General features: G+C 43.8%; 2 protein-coding genes across 2 annotated transcripts; both read right to left on the minus strand.

Annotated features, from left to right (window-relative positions):
* Window positions 1-798: 798 nt before the first annotated feature.
* Window positions 799-8,886, minus strand: LOC311135126 (solute carrier family 25 member 3-like). The gene is made up of 8 exons (XM_084169021.1): window positions 8,769-8,886; window positions 8,241-8,404; window positions 5,179-5,306; window positions 4,589-4,768; window positions 3,936-4,117; window positions 2,592-2,764; window positions 2,206-2,316; window positions 799-1,562 (listed from the first exon to the last, which is right to left on the minus strand). Exons 2-8 carry the CDS (start codon window positions 8,386-8,388, stop codon window positions 1,402-1,404), a joined length of 1,083 nt encoding a protein of 360 aa, XP_084025147.1. The 5' UTR covers window positions 8,389-8,404; window positions 8,769-8,886; the 3' UTR covers window positions 799-1,401.
* A 532-nt stretch (window positions 8,887-9,418) lies between these two features.
* On the minus strand, window positions 9,419-16,344 carry LOC311135125 (lamina-associated polypeptide 2, isoforms beta/gamma-like). Its single transcript, XM_084169020.1, has 6 exons — window positions 15,771-16,344; window positions 15,337-15,454; window positions 14,882-15,049; window positions 14,506-14,618; window positions 14,176-14,285; window positions 9,419-11,805 (listed from the first exon to the last, which is right to left on the minus strand). The coding sequence occupies exons 1-6, from the start codon at window positions 16,002-16,004 to the stop codon at window positions 11,388-11,390; spliced, it is 1,161 nt and encodes a 386-aa protein (XP_084025146.1). The 5' UTR covers window positions 16,005-16,344; the 3' UTR covers window positions 9,419-11,387.
* Window positions 16,345-18,517: the final 2,173 nt, after the last annotated feature.

Below are 18,517 nucleotides of genomic sequence, written 5' to 3' on the forward strand. Positions count from 1 at the left end.
TGATGCGGGCATGGGGTTGCCCAATTATAGTACAGCATATTTTAAGTCTACCTCTTCCCACAGTGGAATCATTTGCATGCGGTAGAGCAAAACGTGGGAGGATATTCATCTTAATAAGGCTCACCCTGCCAATCCATGAGATGGGAAGATCAAACCACCTTTGGAGATAAATTCTACATTTCTTGAGCACTGCAAGGAAGTTGAGTTTGAAAATATCTTTTTGGTTAGGTGAGACAAATATTTCCAGATATGTGAACCCTGTGGTCAACCATCTGAACAGAAAATGTGGGATAGTTGTCAGGTCTCCAAACTGCGGAATAGCCACGGTCTTATCACAATTCACTAACTGATACTATGGCAGGGACAGAGGCTAAAAGCAGGACATCATGGACATATCATACATTTCCCTAGTTTGATGTCCTGTCTGCTACTTATTGCCTCTGCCAGTGGCTCAACAATAAGAGGGGGCACGCCTGGCTCTCCTGCCGGTCTGTCTTGCAGTATTTCTGGTCATGTCAGGCGGCAGCAAATTTCCCTAATTACACTGACCGTCTCCTCCTCCAGGGCAGGGCCAGCCTCTGACATGGGGATGAACACACCCACCCAACAACACAAATGAGTTGGGCCTCACTCATCCTTTTACACCAGGGATGGACAACTTTGATGGGGGTGGGGGCCACAATTTTTTAAAATCTAACTACGCAAGCAATGATCAGTTTAAAGAAGCATAAAACATCTATTGAACTACTTTCCACAATCAGTCACACACACACACCTTTCAAAAACAAAGTCATAAAATGACGTTTCCACATTTTCATTTATTTATTGTAACATTAACCAACTGCGGTCGGGTGTTAACCTGATTGCACTTGTGGCATTGCCTTCCCTCTAAGGAGGGAACCCTCCTCCCTATTTCTTCAGTGTGCCTTATGACCAGTAGGGTTGGGTTCAGTTATTTCAATTCAAACAATTCCATAAGGAAACTGAAATTCCAATTTTAAATTAAGAAATTATAATTTCAGTTTACTTCTGGAATCTAATTGAAAAATGGACCTCACTCCTGCTGACCAGGGCCATGTTCAGTACGAAAACGTCTTGGAACGACGCAGATAGAAACGCTACGAATAGAGCCAACATGATTCTTTATTCTACATGTCATAGAGGCATGTCTGTTCTACATAGCATATTTCTCTCTGAACGTAACATGCTGAAGTAGCTCAGACCAGGGTAGGTGGGCTACAGGCAGAACAGGACAGCTGTGACTACAGCAGGCAGAGAGCGGTGTGCTGTGTGGATGTTAACTTAAGGATATGTTGTTTGAAGGCCGCCATCTTATATTGCTGTTGATAAGGCCCGCCATTTTGAATAGATATTTGTTGATAAGGCTGCCATTTTGTTTCTTTACTCTGTGATCCCCAGCTTCTTCTTGAGGGACTCGGGCATCTCTGGGGGAGGGGGACGGGGCAGGCGGAAGTAGACCTTGACAGAGTCGTAGATGAACCACTGCAGGGCGGTCAGGGTGCCGATCATGATGATACGGGCCACCAGACCCTTCCACACACCTGACGAGACAGAAAGGAGGAAGGAACAGAAAGCGACAGAACACAACGGTTTACACTCAAGTCAAATGTAACTTTATGTTACATCATATACATCAAAAATATCAACAAATCAAATGTCTGATGGTGGTACTTGGATGATGCAGGAGATACTGAATCATGTCCGCTCCCCAGCCTGTCTGCACTGGTAGTTTTCCAGCGAGGGTGCCAGTGCAGGGAGTGGGCTGGGGAGCAGGTAGACTGTTCTCACACGCCAATGACTCAAGCACCTCCAACTGTACAGCCAGAAAGCTGCTGGGAGCGTCTGGGCTGGAGCTGCAGTCAGCACTCTGAGAGAGCGATAGCAGACTCAACAGACCAGGAGCGCCCCCCAGAGGTGGATCTAAGGAGCGTGTTGGAAACCTCTATTACACAATAGATTTCCATCTGAAAGATCCTACTGGGCGAGTCACACTACAGAGCCAAACCAAGCTGTGCTGAGCTGGCCTGTTACACATCCACCATAGTTAATAGAAGTTGCTGGAACGAACAAGGTGAACGGAAAATATCAGCGTCAGCACAGCGCGATTTGGTACGTCTCGGTAGTGTGAAAAGGATATGGGGGGTGGGAGGGTTCTGATAAGAGGAATCCAGTACTACTCCTCACCCTTGGGTCCGAGCTTCTTGAGCACTCCAATGGCGGTACTGCCACTCTCCTTGTTCAGTACAGACACCACGGAGTCAGCAGGGTGGGACACGATGGCACAGAACACACCAGCTGCAGAGAAGAGAACCACCATCAGGGATGTGATTAGGCCAACATAGAAAATATCAGAGAAAGTAGGAATTCCTGAATCGATTATGAAAAAAAAAATACATTTTGGATGACTATGGTTTAGGAGTAAAGTTATAGGCTACACCTTATACACAACGGAAACCAGTTGTAAAACTCATCTTTAATTATTTAATATCCAGTGTATCTACTTGTGGTTGGAAGTCTAACAACAACAACAACAAAACGATCCATCTAACGCTTTAAAACTGTGGACTCACCAATGTATCCGGCCGTGAAGGTGACGACCAGCTGTTCCCCCTTGGAGCACTCAGCGCGGGGTTTGGGCACCACGTGTTTGTACAGCAGCTCCACGGTCCTCTCAAAGCAGGCAAACTTCATCATGGTGTAGGGGATCTGCCTCATCCACAGAGGGACCACACCCTTGTAGAAGCTAAAGAGCAGTGGCAAGGGGCAGAGCGTGAGTGACTTGTTTGTGTTATTGACTTTTCCCACACCAGGATTTAAAAAAGGCCCAGTGCAGTCAAAACACCTGACTGTCCTCCATTTTATATACATTTCCAGACTGAGGATGGAATAATACTGCGAAAATAATAATGCTCTTTTAGTGTAAGAGCCGTTTGAAAAGACCATCTGAAATTTCAGCCTGTTTTGGTGGGATGGGGTTTTGACCTACCTGGTGACATCACCAGTCGGTAAATTAGTTAGACCAATAAGAGCGTTCCAAACTCTGCCAATAACAGCTCGTTTTCAGATTTCCCCTCCCGACTCAGACCACTCCCAGACAGTCCTAGCTAAATTCTTGCTTGAGAAATTGCTCTTTGCTAAGAAGCTATTTTAGTTTATTTTTGACAATTTTAACTGAAAGCAATCACACTAAGGTTTTTTGATACTGAGATAAAAACGTCTGCGTTGGACCTTTAATCTAATTCTGGACTAAACAGCTGTTTTAATAGATTCTTCATTGAGCATGCATTTAAGACCAGCAGTAGGCTTAAACTGGGTATAGGAAACAGGAACCAAATGGTCTATGACCCGTGTAAAGAAAATGTAAGTAAAGTTATGTAGGGACATGTAAAAGTTGTCCGCTCCCCAGCCTGTCTGCACTGGTAGTTTTCCAGCGAGGGTGCCAGTGCAGGGAGTGGGCTGGGGAGCAGGTAGACTGTTCTCACACGCCAATGACTCAAGCACCTCCAACTGTACAGCCAGAAAGCTGCTGGGAGCGTCTGGGCTGGAGCTGCAGTCAGCACTCAGAGAGAGCGATAGCAGACTCAACAGACCAGGAGCGCCCCCCAGAGGTGGATCTAAGGAGCGTGTTGGACTTTGAAACCTCTTCCTCATTGAGGAGTTTATTCTGGGCCAAGTTTATTCTAAGTCATTACAAAACAAGGCCAGAGTAATTCGGCTGGTCCCAATGTGTTCCCTCCCCCTCGGCCCTAGCCCTTCGATGGTTGCAGATCTGTAAGGTAGAAGCAATATGGTGAAAGAGCACCAGCACTTCACTGACTACACCAATCCAGACTCTTCAGATATACAAACATAGAAGGGTTAGGGCTAAGACAGAGGTGGCTAAATGTGACCGGCTGATTCAGTAGGGTACTCACGCCCAGAGTCCCTCCTCGGCGAACATCTTGGGGGCACACTGTCTGAGGTTGTTAGCGTAGCCAGGCTGCGTCTGGATACGCACTTTACATGCCTCCATGGGGGCCAGGGCGATGTCAGCGAAGAACTCCGCACTGGCAGACGCAGCCAGGTAGAGAGAGGTCCTCCACAGGTAGGTGTTTTCCTGGGTTCACCAGACAGGGAGGGTAGGAGGTCAAGAGCAAATCATCATCTCCATTAGTCTTTCCAAGACTCCTCGCATCTCATCTCCTTGCCTCCTCCTCAGCTGTATTGGAAAAGAAGGTCCAAGATTCCATCCCTTAGACCTTCTTCAATGCGTTTTGAGAAGCAGGCGAGAGGATGCAAGGAATCGAAGAAAGATGAATTGAGAAAGATCCGATGAGTTAACATTATGAGAGGACGACCTTATTCTTTGGGTCTTTCGCAATTCATCTTTACTCGATTCCTCGCATTCAATGTCCTTGCGAAGAAGGTCCGATATAGTTGAGAAGGAGTCGAGCAGATAGGAATCAATATATTGGCTAAGTCGCCCTACTCCTTATATACGGCACTACTTTTGTTCAAAGTAGTGCAGTAGGCTATAAGGGCAGCAGAGTGCCTTTGTCTCACCGATGAGCACTACTACATTACTGACCTCTCCGATCATGTCGCTGTAGGTGATCTTGAACACCTCATAGAAGCCAAACTTGCAGAGACCCTGCATGGAGTAACCAATGAAGGTGGGAGCCCAGCCCTTAGCCAGCCCTCTCATGCCGTCCTCCTTAATGGTGATGGAGAAACCCTTGAAGATGCTCTTGTACTTGTCTGGGTCCACCTGGAGACAGAACGTACATTATAAACTGAACTGATAATGATTTTTAGGGGGGGGGGGGAATAGTGCTGTGGGGTTCCTGTAGGGGAAATGCATTCAATACTACAGGGCCATAACACTCAATATGTATTATCAATTTATTACGGTTGGGGTCAATGCCATTTAAAATCAGGAATTCCAATTTACTCCCTAAATTGAAATGGAATTCACCCTCAACACTGCAATGTTTCCATTCTTCCAGCGCAGCAGAGCACATTGGTCACAGAGACTAGAACTGCATCCCAAATGGCACCCTATTATCTACATAGTGCACTACTTTGACCAGAGCCCTATGAGCCCTTGACAAAGGTAGTGCACTATATAGAGAATAAGGTGCCATTTGGGATGCAATCCTGACCAGCGGATATACAGACCTGCAGACGGCACTTGACCAGGTCAAGGGGAACGACCGCCGTGTGTGTGATCCCGCAGCTGAGGATGCCGCCGAAGCCGCACAAGGCATAGTATTTCCTAGAGCCAAACTCGCAGCTAACATCAGAATCTAGAGCAGACCAAACACAATACAGAAGAGACAGACAACACACCATGCTGTTAGTCAACATCACTTCTAAGCCATGCCGAGTGTCTCACACCACAACGTTAACAATGGATTGTCTAATACGCTTTCTAGGCTTTTTCCCTCTTCATTATACCCTCGAGCACAGTGGAGAATTTGCTCTCCTTGACACCGACAGTCATTCATGTTTATTGTAAAGAGAGTAATAGCACAAAACAAATCTTCAATAATAAAAGGTGTGTTTGGGTGATTCCTCTATTCCCATACCAGGGCCATTATTCATCGAGTGTCAGAGTTGGGAGTGCTGATCTAGTATCAGGTCCCCACCTGTCAATAATCTCATTGGAAACGTATCCTAATATCAGCACTCCTACACTGACGCTTCGGGAATACTGGCCAAGGATTTTTAGGCCCAACTCCAGTTTGTAACAAGGAGGATGTCCTGTCCTGGCTAGGGATTTTACTGCAGTTGTTGCTAGGCTAAAGGTCACTGATGTTGAATGAATGTGGGTACAGTATCAAATTGCTGATTGGACACAGAGAAAGGGCAAGCGCCTGACAGTACCATTTAGGAGTCATACCATAAAGTTAAAGAACGCCAGCTTCACATTCTGTCAAAGCTTCACATCTCACGTGACTTACTTCGACTTAAGTCATTTTAGCACCTCGGGACTCAACAATACATCTCTAGTTCAAGCATGCAAATCAAATGATAACTGGCTGTTTCCCCCCAGCATATTAGTGGAAACACATCACACCGTTGCTAAAAAACAAACAAGTTATTTGGGATGTAGTCTTGTTTCAGAAAATATTGTTATCTGGGATGTCAACGTCTTAGTGGTATCCACAGCACAATATCCATGCCATGCAACCCCTGGTCGGGGCCACAGACCTGCAACCTGCACTTGACGAGGTCAAGGGGCACCACTGCTGTGTGTGTGGTACCACAGCTCAGGATCCCACCGATGCCACACATGATGAAATAATGCGACGAGCCAAACTCACAACTGTCCCCCTCTGAGGAAAAGACAGTGAATTGGGGTTCTTTCACACATGTAAGAGGAAACAATGTGAATATACACTGTAGTATTAGGTCTACTCTTTAGTTGGGTCGTTGGTGCAGAGACCTGAATACAAATGTACTGAATCTATAACTGGTGCCTCACATTCTTTCTAAGCCGACACCTCAGCTCGACAGTCTAGCAACGGTGGTTGGAGAGCAGAATCACCTTCATGACTGCGTTAAAGCCGATTATTCCTTTTGTATGAGTACATGTAGTTAAGGGGCAACTTATCTTCCATAGTACGTAAACTGAGGAGGGTTGTAAACGGTAGCCTATCCGTCTTATCTATTTGAGAGTGTCAAGTGTAATGAAGCCACACGTTGACATTAAAATCACTAACTGATAGACTAAAGGGAGGAAACTGTCAAAACAAGTAGCACAGCCTAGGACAAGGCCATAATGAGACCTTTAGTCATGGGTAGACTTCCAAACTCACATGGCAAGGAGATCAGGTAACACCCAGTGCAAGCCCCTATACGCAAGTCTTCATGACACTATTCTTTCAACTCAACCATGACATTAGGCCCCCATGTGTTATTCCACTTCTTTGCAACAAAATAACCCCTAGGCTGTTACAGTGTTTACTTTGTAATTAGCTAGCTACCTGTGCCAGGTCTATAGATAACATGAGACCATTTAGGTCTAACAATGTCAGAGAAATTGTTAAAGACTCCAGCCACCCTAGTCATAGACTGTTCTCTCTGCTACCGCACAGCAAGCGGTACCGGAGCGCCAAGCTTAGGTCCAGGAGGCTTCTAAACATCTTCTACCCCCAAGCCATAAGACTCCTGAACATCTAATCAAATGGCTACCCAGAATATTTGCATTTGCCCCCCCCCCCCCCCAACGCTGCTACTCTCTGTTTATTATCTACGCAGTCACTTTAATAACTACCCACATGTACACATTACCTCGACTAACCGGTGCCCCCGCACATTGACTCGGTACCGGTACCCCCTGTATATAGCCTCACTATTGTTATTTTTACTGCTGCTCTTTAATGATTTGTTACTTTTATTTCGTATTATTTTATATTGTATTTTTTTTTGGTATTCTTTCTTAAAAACTGCATTGTTGGTTAAGGGCTGGTAAGTAAGCATTTCACTGTAAGGTCAACAGCATTTCACTGTTGTATTCGGCGCATGTGACAAATAAAATTTGATTTGCATTGTAGCTTCAGTCCTCATAAAGGGGATTGGGCTTTGGCAATAGTATGAGCTGGATTCCTATTTACATTATCTAATTAGCTAGATTTATCTGTAGACTTTGTCATAGCTACTGGCCTAGTTATTACAAAACTCTGCCCTTCAGTGTCCTCCATGCATGACTGCAAGGCCTTGCCCAAAAGGAAGTGTAAAGGGAATGTGTAGAGGCCAAAAGCTAACCAAAAATGTCTGTGCCTGATGTTCAGCGGCCAGTTTTTCAAAGGTTATCTAGATTTCGGCTATTGGATAGGATTAAACGAATAGAAATATAATTAATAGAACGCGAGTCCCCATCCATGTCAATGATTAGTCTGTTCTATTCATTCTATTTCTGTGCATTTAATCCTATAGCCGAAATCCGGGCAGATAATTTTAGAAAAACTGGGCCCAGATGACTTAACCTTCATTGGTGTAATTCAAAAATACAGACATGGGTGTAATCACTGATAAGTAAAGAGTGAAAAGAGACGGTTCAATTGGCTTTCGTTCATAAACCCATACCGCAATGGGACTAGTAAAAACAGCGGATTCAGAAGTTAGCAATATTAGCAATCAACCCTATTTAGCTAGCTAATTCGTTGAGGACTTTGTTAGCAAGCTAGCTACCGTTAGCTGGCTAATATTAAGTAACATACACCACCTCTTCTTACCGGCCACTGCAGCGGCAGCCAATGTGCGTTTGCTTGGTCCATGTTCGGCAGCAAGGCTTTGTGATGGCTCCTCGGCTTTTTGTAGAGTGAACAGGGGCGCGCTGAAGGGGTTCGCCCGCGCCAACTGTGTCAACGCGTTGGGGTACATTGTTCCTTAAGGGTGGCTGTGGGGCACAGATAAAGACAACGTGGTTAGCTAGCTTTACCAAAAAAAATAGATGAAACAAATCAAATATATTTAGTTAGACAGTTGGCCAACTTAGCATGGAAATTACATTTCATGTAAGTTGTTTCAACATACAATTGTTAATTTAAAGCGATAAAGCAAGAGTTGGTACACAAAAGCCTGCTGGCTAGCCTGAGTGTTAGCTAGGTGCTAACGTTACGTTAGCTCGCAGGCCAACATTTTCTAGCTTCTCCTTGCTGTAGCAACAAATATTATTGTTTTGAGAAATGCCTCCCACATCAACAAATGTGTTACTACGTAAAGTATAAATTCATAAAAAGGTATCTATGTATGTTCTTTACTTCCAGGCTTTCAGTCGCAAAATGGCGCCGCCGTCCTTCACCACCCGTGAATCGTAGAGACCGTCGTGTATGTCAAGTCTCCGTTCTAAGGGTGCTAGAGAGCTACGTCACATGAGGTAAGAGGATACGTCAGTTCCGCTCTTTTGGTGTCTTTGTGTTGCGCTCTGTGGCATCCTACCTATACCAGGCTTTTCTGCATTAAATCCCTTAGGTCTCTGATTGCCCCAGGTGGCAATTTGTGTCCTTTTTGTGTTGTTCATTAATTGATTTGTCATTTTCCTTTGTGACAGGCACACATTCAAGTTGAAAGATGCCACTCAACACTCTTATTTTACCTTTGAGTTGGATGCTTATCTCCCTATGCGTGAATGTTTTCAGTTTTTGTTGAAATATTCTCAAACAAGAGCATCCCTCTGAGGTGTTTTTATGCATGTGACCAACTGGGTTCGACTGTGGGCGTCTACACAGTGCGCACCACAAGACTGTTAACCCACTGAACTAAATCCTAGGCATTACCTCAGAGAGCCAACACAAATCTTCCGGTCTCAGGCAAGACAAGGGTTCTCATAATCGTCACCAACAGATATCAGTACAGTAGCTGTCCATCGAACAGTGTACAAACTCTGCCTCAATAGAGAAAACCACGGGGAGACAATTGAATTACCACATTTATTTCATGATACTGTTTCAAATAAAAACAGATTAAAAATCCTTACCCCCACAATCCCCATCATATCTGTCCATCCATGGGAAGCTAGCTGCCTGATCAAAGTAAAAAAACATTGAATATTTAATATATTCACCTGTGTAACCACAAGTCAACAAAGAGGTTCAGTTTTAGGATAGCATTTAAACATTTTGGACATTTCACTTTCACCTCGACAAAAGACAAACATTAACAATTCACATTAGAAAAATACACCAATAAAAAATACTTATTTTAAACACTGGACAAACATTTCAACATCTTGACAACAAAATTCAATGAATGGTCAATATAAGTTAAGTTGCTATCAATATTACCATTAGTCTCTCCTCAGTCAATTGTTTTATTGTCCCCTTTAGTGTTACCTCTTCTATGACGATGAAGTGTACATGAGGCAGAGTACATTTCTATTTATAGTCCAAGTAACCAAATTGAATACTTTGTTAACTCGTATACTTGCTCAACTACGTTTTGCAAAAACGTTATTCTTCCCAGATCAGTAGTGTGCGGAACCATTAGGAAGGGCAGTGTGGGTGCACTAAAAAAATACAGCCAGTCTTGGGTCATGTTCATTAGGCAACAAACAGGGAAAACACACATTAAAACAGAGAGGATTATGCCCATTTTGCTACGGTGCCCTACTGATCATGACCCTGTAGATAGGACAGGAGGATCTGGAATCTAGCACAACAAATCACTACTAAATGAAACACGTACGTAAACTCACACAAACTCACAAAGCTATACTGGGATTTGGTCACGGCCCCTCAAGTCAGGTGCCATGATGAGCCATTCAACGGTCAGACCACTTACTTAGTTACTGCAGCATATACCAAAAACGAGCAATTTATCCAAAGAAAATCAGTTTTATGACCTTTATAACTTGAAAATAAGGGGTTTTCCTCATACAGTGACGAGACCTGACTTTACACTATTGGACATTATCACTCCTCCCAGCACTGATCAGATTAATTTAGAGCAGATTAGAATAGACCTGAGCACCATTCAATTCATAGTTTCAACAAATGATTCTACCTAGCTTTATTATTACTACTAGTGTATATTCAAAAATCCATACAGAAATACTTGTAAATGTTTCCGTAATTAGTAGCATTTCTTTGTGCTTGAATTAGTGGGAGGGCACTAAGCAGAGTTGGGGTCAATTCCATTTAAATTCCAGTCGATTTAGGAAGTACACTGGAATTCCAATTCTCTTCAATGCTTTTTAATGAGGAAAATTTGGAATTGTTTACTTTGTGAATTGACTAAATGGAATTGACCCCTACACTGGCACTAAGTGCTAACAGTGTGCAGGCACTTCACCATCAGAAAAACGCCTGGCACCACAGACACTCCAAAAACTACAAACATATCCTTCAAAAACTACAACCATGCATACGACTTGTCTGTCCTCTCTATATCACATGGGAGTTCTATTTACACGCATAAGGGAAAAATACACACACAAAGAATACACAAAATACACTTCACACTATGATTAAAAACAACTTCATAATAAAAACAAGTCTATTCAGACTGTCTCGGCAAGACAGTGTTGGTTTTCCAGGAAGCTGGTGTTGGTTGGGTTGAATACCCCCCCTGCTCTCCTCACGTGGGGTGAGGGGTGAGGAAAAGTGAACAAGGAGGGGACAGGGTAATAGTCTACCAGCCCAGATTAAAAGTCAGTCAGTCAGTCCTTCAAGGTGGGTAACCATGTATAAAAAGGTGAAGATGTTGGTGGTGACCAGAGGATGCGATGGAGGGGGTGTGGTGAGCTAGTGAGGTGTGGATGGCAGAGCAGTGGCCAGGTGGTCTGTTGAATAAACGGGGTTCTGACCTCAATTGGACAACCTGGTAAAATAACGGTAAAAAATACCCAAAACAAAGGGAGCAGGGTGGAGAGGGTGCACTGCCTACTTACCGCCACTCTCTGCTCCTGCACTTTGGCTGCTGCCTCCCCCGATACCCAGTGGCACAATCACATTATCGACCACGGCATCCACCACCTTATCAACCGTGCTACACAGGTGACCCTTAGCGCTGTTTAGGAGACCCTTGGCGTCGGTTAGCAAACCCTTGAAGGACTGAACCTGATCAGCATCGAGGTGCTGAATGGCGAAGTAGATGGACCCGGCTACAGTGATGAGCACCATGAGCTTCAGCAGGACAGAGAGGAAGCCGGGCCTGGCCGGCGCGTTTGAGCCCAAGGAGCTGCATTCAGAATAGGACTCTGTGTAGATGGAGCGCTCCAAGAGAGACTCGTTCAGCCAGTAGTCGCTGGGTTTCACCGGTCGGCCCGCCGCGCCGCGAATCGGTCGCCTGCAGCTGGCGCTGGGGAGAGAGGAATTAGAGGATGAGGTGAGTGACTAAAGTAATTACATCTACTGCCTTAAATACCAGTAGGGCTGTGAAGGTCATGGAATTTTGGATGGTGGAAATAGGCCAGCCAAATGACCGCAGTCTCCGATATAACCATCCCTAGCCGTGTCCTCAGAGCACGCGCAGACCAGCTGGCTGTTGTGTTTACGGATATATTCAATCTCTCCCTTTCCCAGTCTGCTGTTCCCACATGCTTCAAGATGGCCACCATTGTTCTTGTACCCAAGAAAGCAAAGGAAACTGAACTAAATGACTATCGCCCCGTAGCACTCTCCTCTGTCATCATGAAGTGCTTTGAGAGACTAGTCAAGGATCATATCACCTCTACCTTACCTGTCACCCTAGACCCACTTCAATTTGCTTACCGCCCCAATAGATCCACAGACGATGCAATCGACATCACACTGCCCTATCCCATCTGGACAAGAGGAATACCTATGTAAGAATGCTGTTCATTGACTATAGCTCAGCATTCAACACCATAGTACCCTCCAAGCTCATCATTAAACTCGAGGCCCTGGGTCTGAACCCCGCCCTGTGCAACTGGGTCCTGGACTTCCTGACGGGCTGCCCCCAGGTGGTGAAGGTAGGAAACGACATCTCCACTTCGTTGATCCTCAACACTGGGGCTCCACAAGGGTCCGTGCTCAGCCCCCTCCTGTACTCCCTGTTCACCCATGACTGCGTGGCCAAGCACGCCTCCAACTCAATCATCAAGTTTGCAGACGACACAACAGTAGTAGGCTTGATTACCAAAAATGACGAGACCGCCTACAGGGAGGAGGTGAGGGCTCTGGGAGTTTGGTGCCAGGAAAATAACCTCTCACTCAACGTCAACAAAACAAAGGAGATGATCGTGGACTTCAGGAAACAGCAGAGGGTGCACCCCCCTATCCACATCGACGGGACCGCAGTGGAGAAGGTGGAAAGCTACAAGTTCCTTGGCGTACACATCACTGACAAACTGAAATGGTGCACCCACGCAGACAGTGTGGTGAAGAAGGCGCAACAGAGCCTTTCCAACCTCAGGAGGCTAAAGAAATTTGGCTTGGCACCTAAAACCCTCACAAACTTTTACAGATGCACAATTGAGAGCATCCTGTCGGGCTGTATCAACACCTGGTATGGCAACTGCACCGCCCGCAACCGCAGGGCTCTCCAGAGGGTGGTGCGGTCTGCCGAACGCATTACCGGGGCAAACTACCCGTCCTCCAAGACACCTACAGCACCCGATGTCACAGGAAGGCCAAAAAGATAATCAAGGACATCAACCACCCGAGCCACTGCCTGTTCACCCCACTATCATCCAGAAGGCGAGGTCAGTTCAGGTGCATCAAAGCTGGGACCGAGAGAATGAAAAACTGCTTCTATCTCAAGGCCATCAGACTGTTAAAATAGCCATCACTAGCACATTAGAGGCTGCTGCTGCCTATTGAAATCACTGGCCACTTTAAGAAATGGAACACTAGTCACTTTAATAATGTTTACATATCTTGCACTACTCATCTCATATGTATATACTGTATTCTATTCTATAATATTCTACTGTATCTTAGTCAATGCCGCTCTGTCATTGCTTGTCCATATATGTATATATTCTTGAATTCCATTCATTTACATTTTAGTAATTTAGCAGACGCTCTTATCCAGAGTGACTTACAGTTAGTGAGTGCATACATTTTATTTTACTAGATTTGTGTGTATTGGGTATATGTTGTGAAATTGTTAGATATTACTTGTTAGATATTACTGCACTGTCGGAGCTAGAAGCAAAAGCATTTCACTACACCCGCAATAACATCTGCTAAACACGTGTATGTGACAAATCAAATTTAATTTGATTTGATTTAGTACAGCAAAAAAAATACAAGATTACACAAATGTATTCCTCTCCTCTGCTCCTGACTGCATGTACTACCATAGATTATATTTCTGTGTGTGCTGCTGCACCTTGCTGGCACATTTCTATGTGTGCTTGTTTGCTACAACACCTTGCTTGTTTCAGCAAGGAGAAACAAAGTTTAATCACGTTGTTAAGAGTCCATGTTACCGCAGAAACGGACTCAACCACACTAATGTCCGGCCGTCCAGACTTCAGTCAGCTGTTTGTTTGTTCATTTAAAAAAAAAAAAAAGATTATGACGGTTATTTTATTTTCATGACAGTCTTCATTTATAACTGTGGATTACACGGTTATACAGTAATTGTGCCAGGCCTACTGGAAAGAGCATTACCTTTCCAAAATGATATTTAATCTTTCTATACAAAACAACCATTCTTCAAGGCTACTTTGCTGATGAAGTGAAATGTCAACAGACTTACCTGATGCCTGTGGGTGAAAGGATCTCATTAGCGAGAATCTCTTCAACATTCTCCCTCGTCTTCTTAGGGGTCTGGTCGCCAGTTGCTAGGTTCACCTCCACCACCTGTAGCTGTGAACATTGACAATAACAACAGATGATTGAGAGGCTGGAGTTTATGGGTGCAAGATAATGTTATTTGTACATATTTGTGCTGAACTTTCTTGCTGTTGAAAACGAAAGCAGTTTTAATGTGAGAGCCCTGATTTCCATTGCATGTTTTAAGATGTTTTTATTATTATTTATGTATTATGTATCTATATGGAAAATAAAGTTGAACTTGAAGGCTTACCTTACTGCTCCATCTGCTGCTGTTCCTAACAGTGACAGGAGTCTTCCCTCCGATCCTCACAGGCTGCTCCACAACAGGAACAGCCTCTGGTTCAGGAGCAGTAGCTATCTCATCTGGCACAGGTAAAGCGAACACGAGTCAGTGAGAATCAAGGCATCTAAACTGACAGTCAAACATCATAAAGTAAAAAGGATCCATTCCATTTCAATTCAGGAAGTAGACTGAAATGAACATTTTCCTCATTGCTTTTCAGTTTAGGCCTACTTCCTAAATTGAAATGGAATTGATCCCAACCCTGAATTAACATTATTTGTTTAGGTGTGCTGCCTAATTAATGGTGCATGTTCTTGTGCAGTGGTAAGATGATTGCTCTCACCTTCCTCCTTGTCACTGTACTGGCCAGAGTGTGTGTTGCCGTTCTGGTTGCCATCTGCCTTGGCTACAGCAGTAACTCTGGCAGTTTCAGGTGGGCTGGAAGTAGTCTCAGCTGTAGGTGTATCCAGTAGCTTCTGAAGCTTCTTCTCATAAAGCTTCCTGTTGGAGCCTGAGGGAAAGGCAAGGGAAACCAGTTTGGGATGAAGTGAACTGTCGTTAAAGATATCTCTCAGTTTGTCTGAGTCTGTTGGTGCACGCACCTCAATAGTCTCAAGTGGCTTCCTCTCCTCGCCTCCTTCCCTTCATCTGCACAGGTTTGAAAGAACTGAAGAGTTGAAAGCAGATTCCTCAGTAGGCTTCTACCATTTCGCTTTCACTTCACTTCTCTTCTCAGATCAGTGCAGATGAAGAAGAGGAGGACACCTTAGACAAGTGAGAGATATAAGCAGGACTCACCAACTATGGGCCCAGCGTTGACTCCATGCTTCAACAGCTCATCTTTTAAACTTGCATCGGTGAGGTCTGTGACTTCCACTTCTTCTGAGCGAGGCTTGTCTGTCTTCCTGGTAGCTTTCTATTGATGGATTATGGGTGTCAATACATAGACTGGTTAATTAGCTTATCTAATAGAGACCAAAGACTAGCCTATCTCTGACTTAAATAACGTTATCTAGTAAACAAACATCCATTAGAGAACCAATTTAAGGCATGAGTAGGAGGGAAGAAAATAGGAAGTGGATATTTAACTGAAATAACATCACATGGAAAGGCAACCATCATTTTACAACACAGGTATCTAGTGATTTCATGCATTATGACTAACATTACAATATCAATTCATACTCATAGCACTGTAATAACCATTTATAACATCATATTTCATTACTTACTCTTCCAGATCGGCTCTTGTTGGAGACTACAGGGGCAGGCAATTCTTCATCACTGGAGAACGTGTCTACAGATGGTGGACATTTTTTGTTCAGAACGGTCAAGTTCTTCAGGTACAACTGAACGTAGACATCTTTCTTCTGTTCGGAGCTGGGAAGAAGGACATTGTTGGCCGTGAGCTCACTTTTGAGCTTATCCTTCGTGAGAACCGACGGATCTTCGAGGAATTCCGCCATGCCTGGTTGCTTTCTTGTAGCTAAAAACTGTAGCTAGCAAGTAATGCTGAAATTTAGCAGTTAGCAAGCTCGGTCGCTAACAACAACAACAATGAAACGTGCAGAGCTAGCAATCTCGGCAAACGAAAAGACTGGCGCCCAACGATGTAACTTAGCTAGCATGAACTAGCTATCCGGTTTAGTTACTTATTTTTATCTTCAGATGTATTCACCTCCGATCGCTTGTCTCAGGCTGCGATTATTTTGCAAAACTACAGATGCAATTTAATGGTATATTGAAACTGAACAAGTAAATACGGATTTTAAACTAGGCCCTATTAGTTAAAACCCGGCCTATTTGCGTCTGTCTGTCCGCAGTCGTAAACCAGTTAATACCCAAGGCAACAAAGAGGAGAGCTATTGGACGTTAGACCGCAATGAACAATAAACTAGATGGTGATTGGTCGGTCTTGAAAATAACAGATGCACCTGCCACAAAGAAAGAGGAGCTTCAACATCAGTAGGCCTAGTCAGCAGTCAAAATAGTATGTTGAATTCATTGTCTGAATTTCTGCCCAGATGGATTTTCGTATAGTTAAAAGTCCTTTATAATGACATGAGAGGTAATTTCCAATTTCATAACACTGATGATGATGATGAAACTCTGCATCCCCATCTGAAGATGGCAGTGTTATCCACTAAATGGTTGCGTCTGAAAACCAGAGTTCGTGAGAGCAGCCCTTTAAGCACTTCACATTTCACAGACAATAACTGACAAAGGAAAACTGTTATAACAGTGTTACATTAAACGTTATGAACCTTGTTTGACACAGGCGTACATTGGAATATTCTTAACATAATGTACACGCTGGTCAGATCGTTCTGAAGTATAAATGATAAATAAAGGTAAGATAAGACCTTATCTCACAAGGAAATAAATGTCCATGACTAATTTGACCAGCTGAGAGCAAGAGAGAGCTAGAGAGCACAGTCATAGAAAACTCTTTCTGACCACTGTCTGGCTCCCGTCTTCAAGGCATGCCAGTTGCCAGGCCTTTAAACTCTGCGGTGGTGAGGTCCCTATGATGCCATGGTGACAGTGGTTTGAGGTGGCAGAGTGTTGCCCCCTACCACCTGTAACTCAACTAGACCTGGGCTGCGTCCCAAATGACACCATATGCCCTATAGTGCACTGGAGCCCATAGTGGTGCACTATACAAGGAATAGAGAGCCATTTGGGATGCATTTGGGACGCATCCCTTTCTGGGATGCTGCTGCTACCGTAGAAATCAAGCAATGGATCCCCAGCCCACATCAGCCTCCAGCCTCAAACCACACAGAATACAGTGCTTGAAGTTTATAGTTCAGGTTTTCCATAGTTGACTTGCCAATGGGGTGTAGGCATAAAAAATGTTGAGCCCTTGAGAAACACCTCTTAAGTTTTCTTTGTATGTCATTTACACAGAAAATATGCGGCGGGCCAAGAATCATAGAAAGTGCCTCCTTAAGCATAACAGTCGTGCCCTCTGAAAAATGATCAAAGTGGAGACTGCAATTATCAACGTTCACATGTTTTCAAAATGAGTTCATGTAAGAATGAAATACTGTATAAGGACATTGCTCTCTTAGGCTACAGTACCATACAGTGATTGTGAATGGCTAATAATATATATTTTGGGATGAATGTTTGTAACCTCTTGAGGCTAGATAAAGATTTTGCAATGGTGTTAACTTTTGGATACTTACTGAACTAGGCCTCTCTCAAATTTCCCCACCTGATTAAATTGTAGAAGAGTCTCTGCGCACTTAGATCAATGCACATTCAATGAGTATAAGGTTCAAGCTTTCAGTCATGAAGACATTCATCTGAGCATGCAGAGCATTTGATTGTCATATTTTAGCTTTGTCAATGAATTTGTTTGGCTCCAGATAATGGGAGATGTTTAGGCTCTCCGTGACCTAAATAGTTATTGTGTAGAGATAGTTTGGTAACATTTCACTTAAAGCCTGTAGGTATAATGCATTATAAGACTTGACTTTTATGACCCCCTTACAACATGCTATTATCATCCTAGTATTATCATGACTAAGTGTGTCATAGAGAGGCATAACGTTATTATAAACCTTATAATTAGAGTTGTGTAGTCTTAGATGAGCCCAGATAAGATTCACATACTCAGAAAGTCTCCATAATCAAGAATGTAACAGCATGATGGGTGGGGACTCGGATGAGGTCTTGACTGAAATCCAACTCAAAGATCCAAAGTTCCTCTAAAAAATGATTTTTTTGATCATTTGGAAAAATGTTGAACATAAGACTCTGTCCTTGGTCCAGTTTATCTTGGATTTTAAGCATTTCTGAATACCAATCGAGCCAACCGCTGCTGCAGGAGGAGCAAAGGAAAAGTCAACCTTTTACCACCCAGTGAATGTGTCTGATCCAATTCCACTGACACAACAAAATAAATACTGGTGAAATTGATAGAAGATGTAAAATGTAAATGGTTGAAAATGATAGTTTCAATGCATGGAGA

This window comes from Coregonus lavaretus (genome assembly GCF_964263955.1).
Source record: "Coregonus lavaretus genome assembly, chromosome: 9".
Taxonomy (NCBI): Eukaryota; Metazoa; Chordata; class Actinopteri; order Salmoniformes; family Salmonidae; genus Coregonus; species Coregonus lavaretus.

Bases quoted from the DNA above. Each gene is read 5' to 3' on its own strand.
- LOC311135126 (XM_084169021.1), bottom strand. From the start codon at position 8,388: ATGTACCCCAACGCGTTGACACAGTTGGCGCGGGCGAACCCCTTCAGC. The intron at 5,307-8,240 runs GTAAGAAGAGGT...GGTCTGCTCTAG, and splicing joins GGCTGCCGCTGCAGTGGCCG to ATTCTGATGTTAGCTGCGAG. The intron at 4,769-5,178 runs GTCTGTATATCC...TTCTGTCTCCAG, and splicing joins TGGTCAAGTGCCGTCTGCAG to GTGGACCCAGACAAGTACAA.
- LOC311135125 (XM_084169020.1), bottom strand. From the start codon at position 16,004: ATGGCGGAATTCCTCGAAGATCCGTCGGTTCTCACGAAGGATAAGCTC. The intron at 14,619-14,881 runs GTGAGAGCAATC...TACCTGTGCCAG, and splicing joins GTACAGTGACAAGGAGGAAG to ATGAGATAGCTACTGCTCCT. The intron at 11,806-14,175 runs GTAAGTCTGTTG...CTCTCTCCCCAG, and splicing joins CTTTCACCCACAGGCATCAG to CGCCAGCTGCAGGCGACCGA.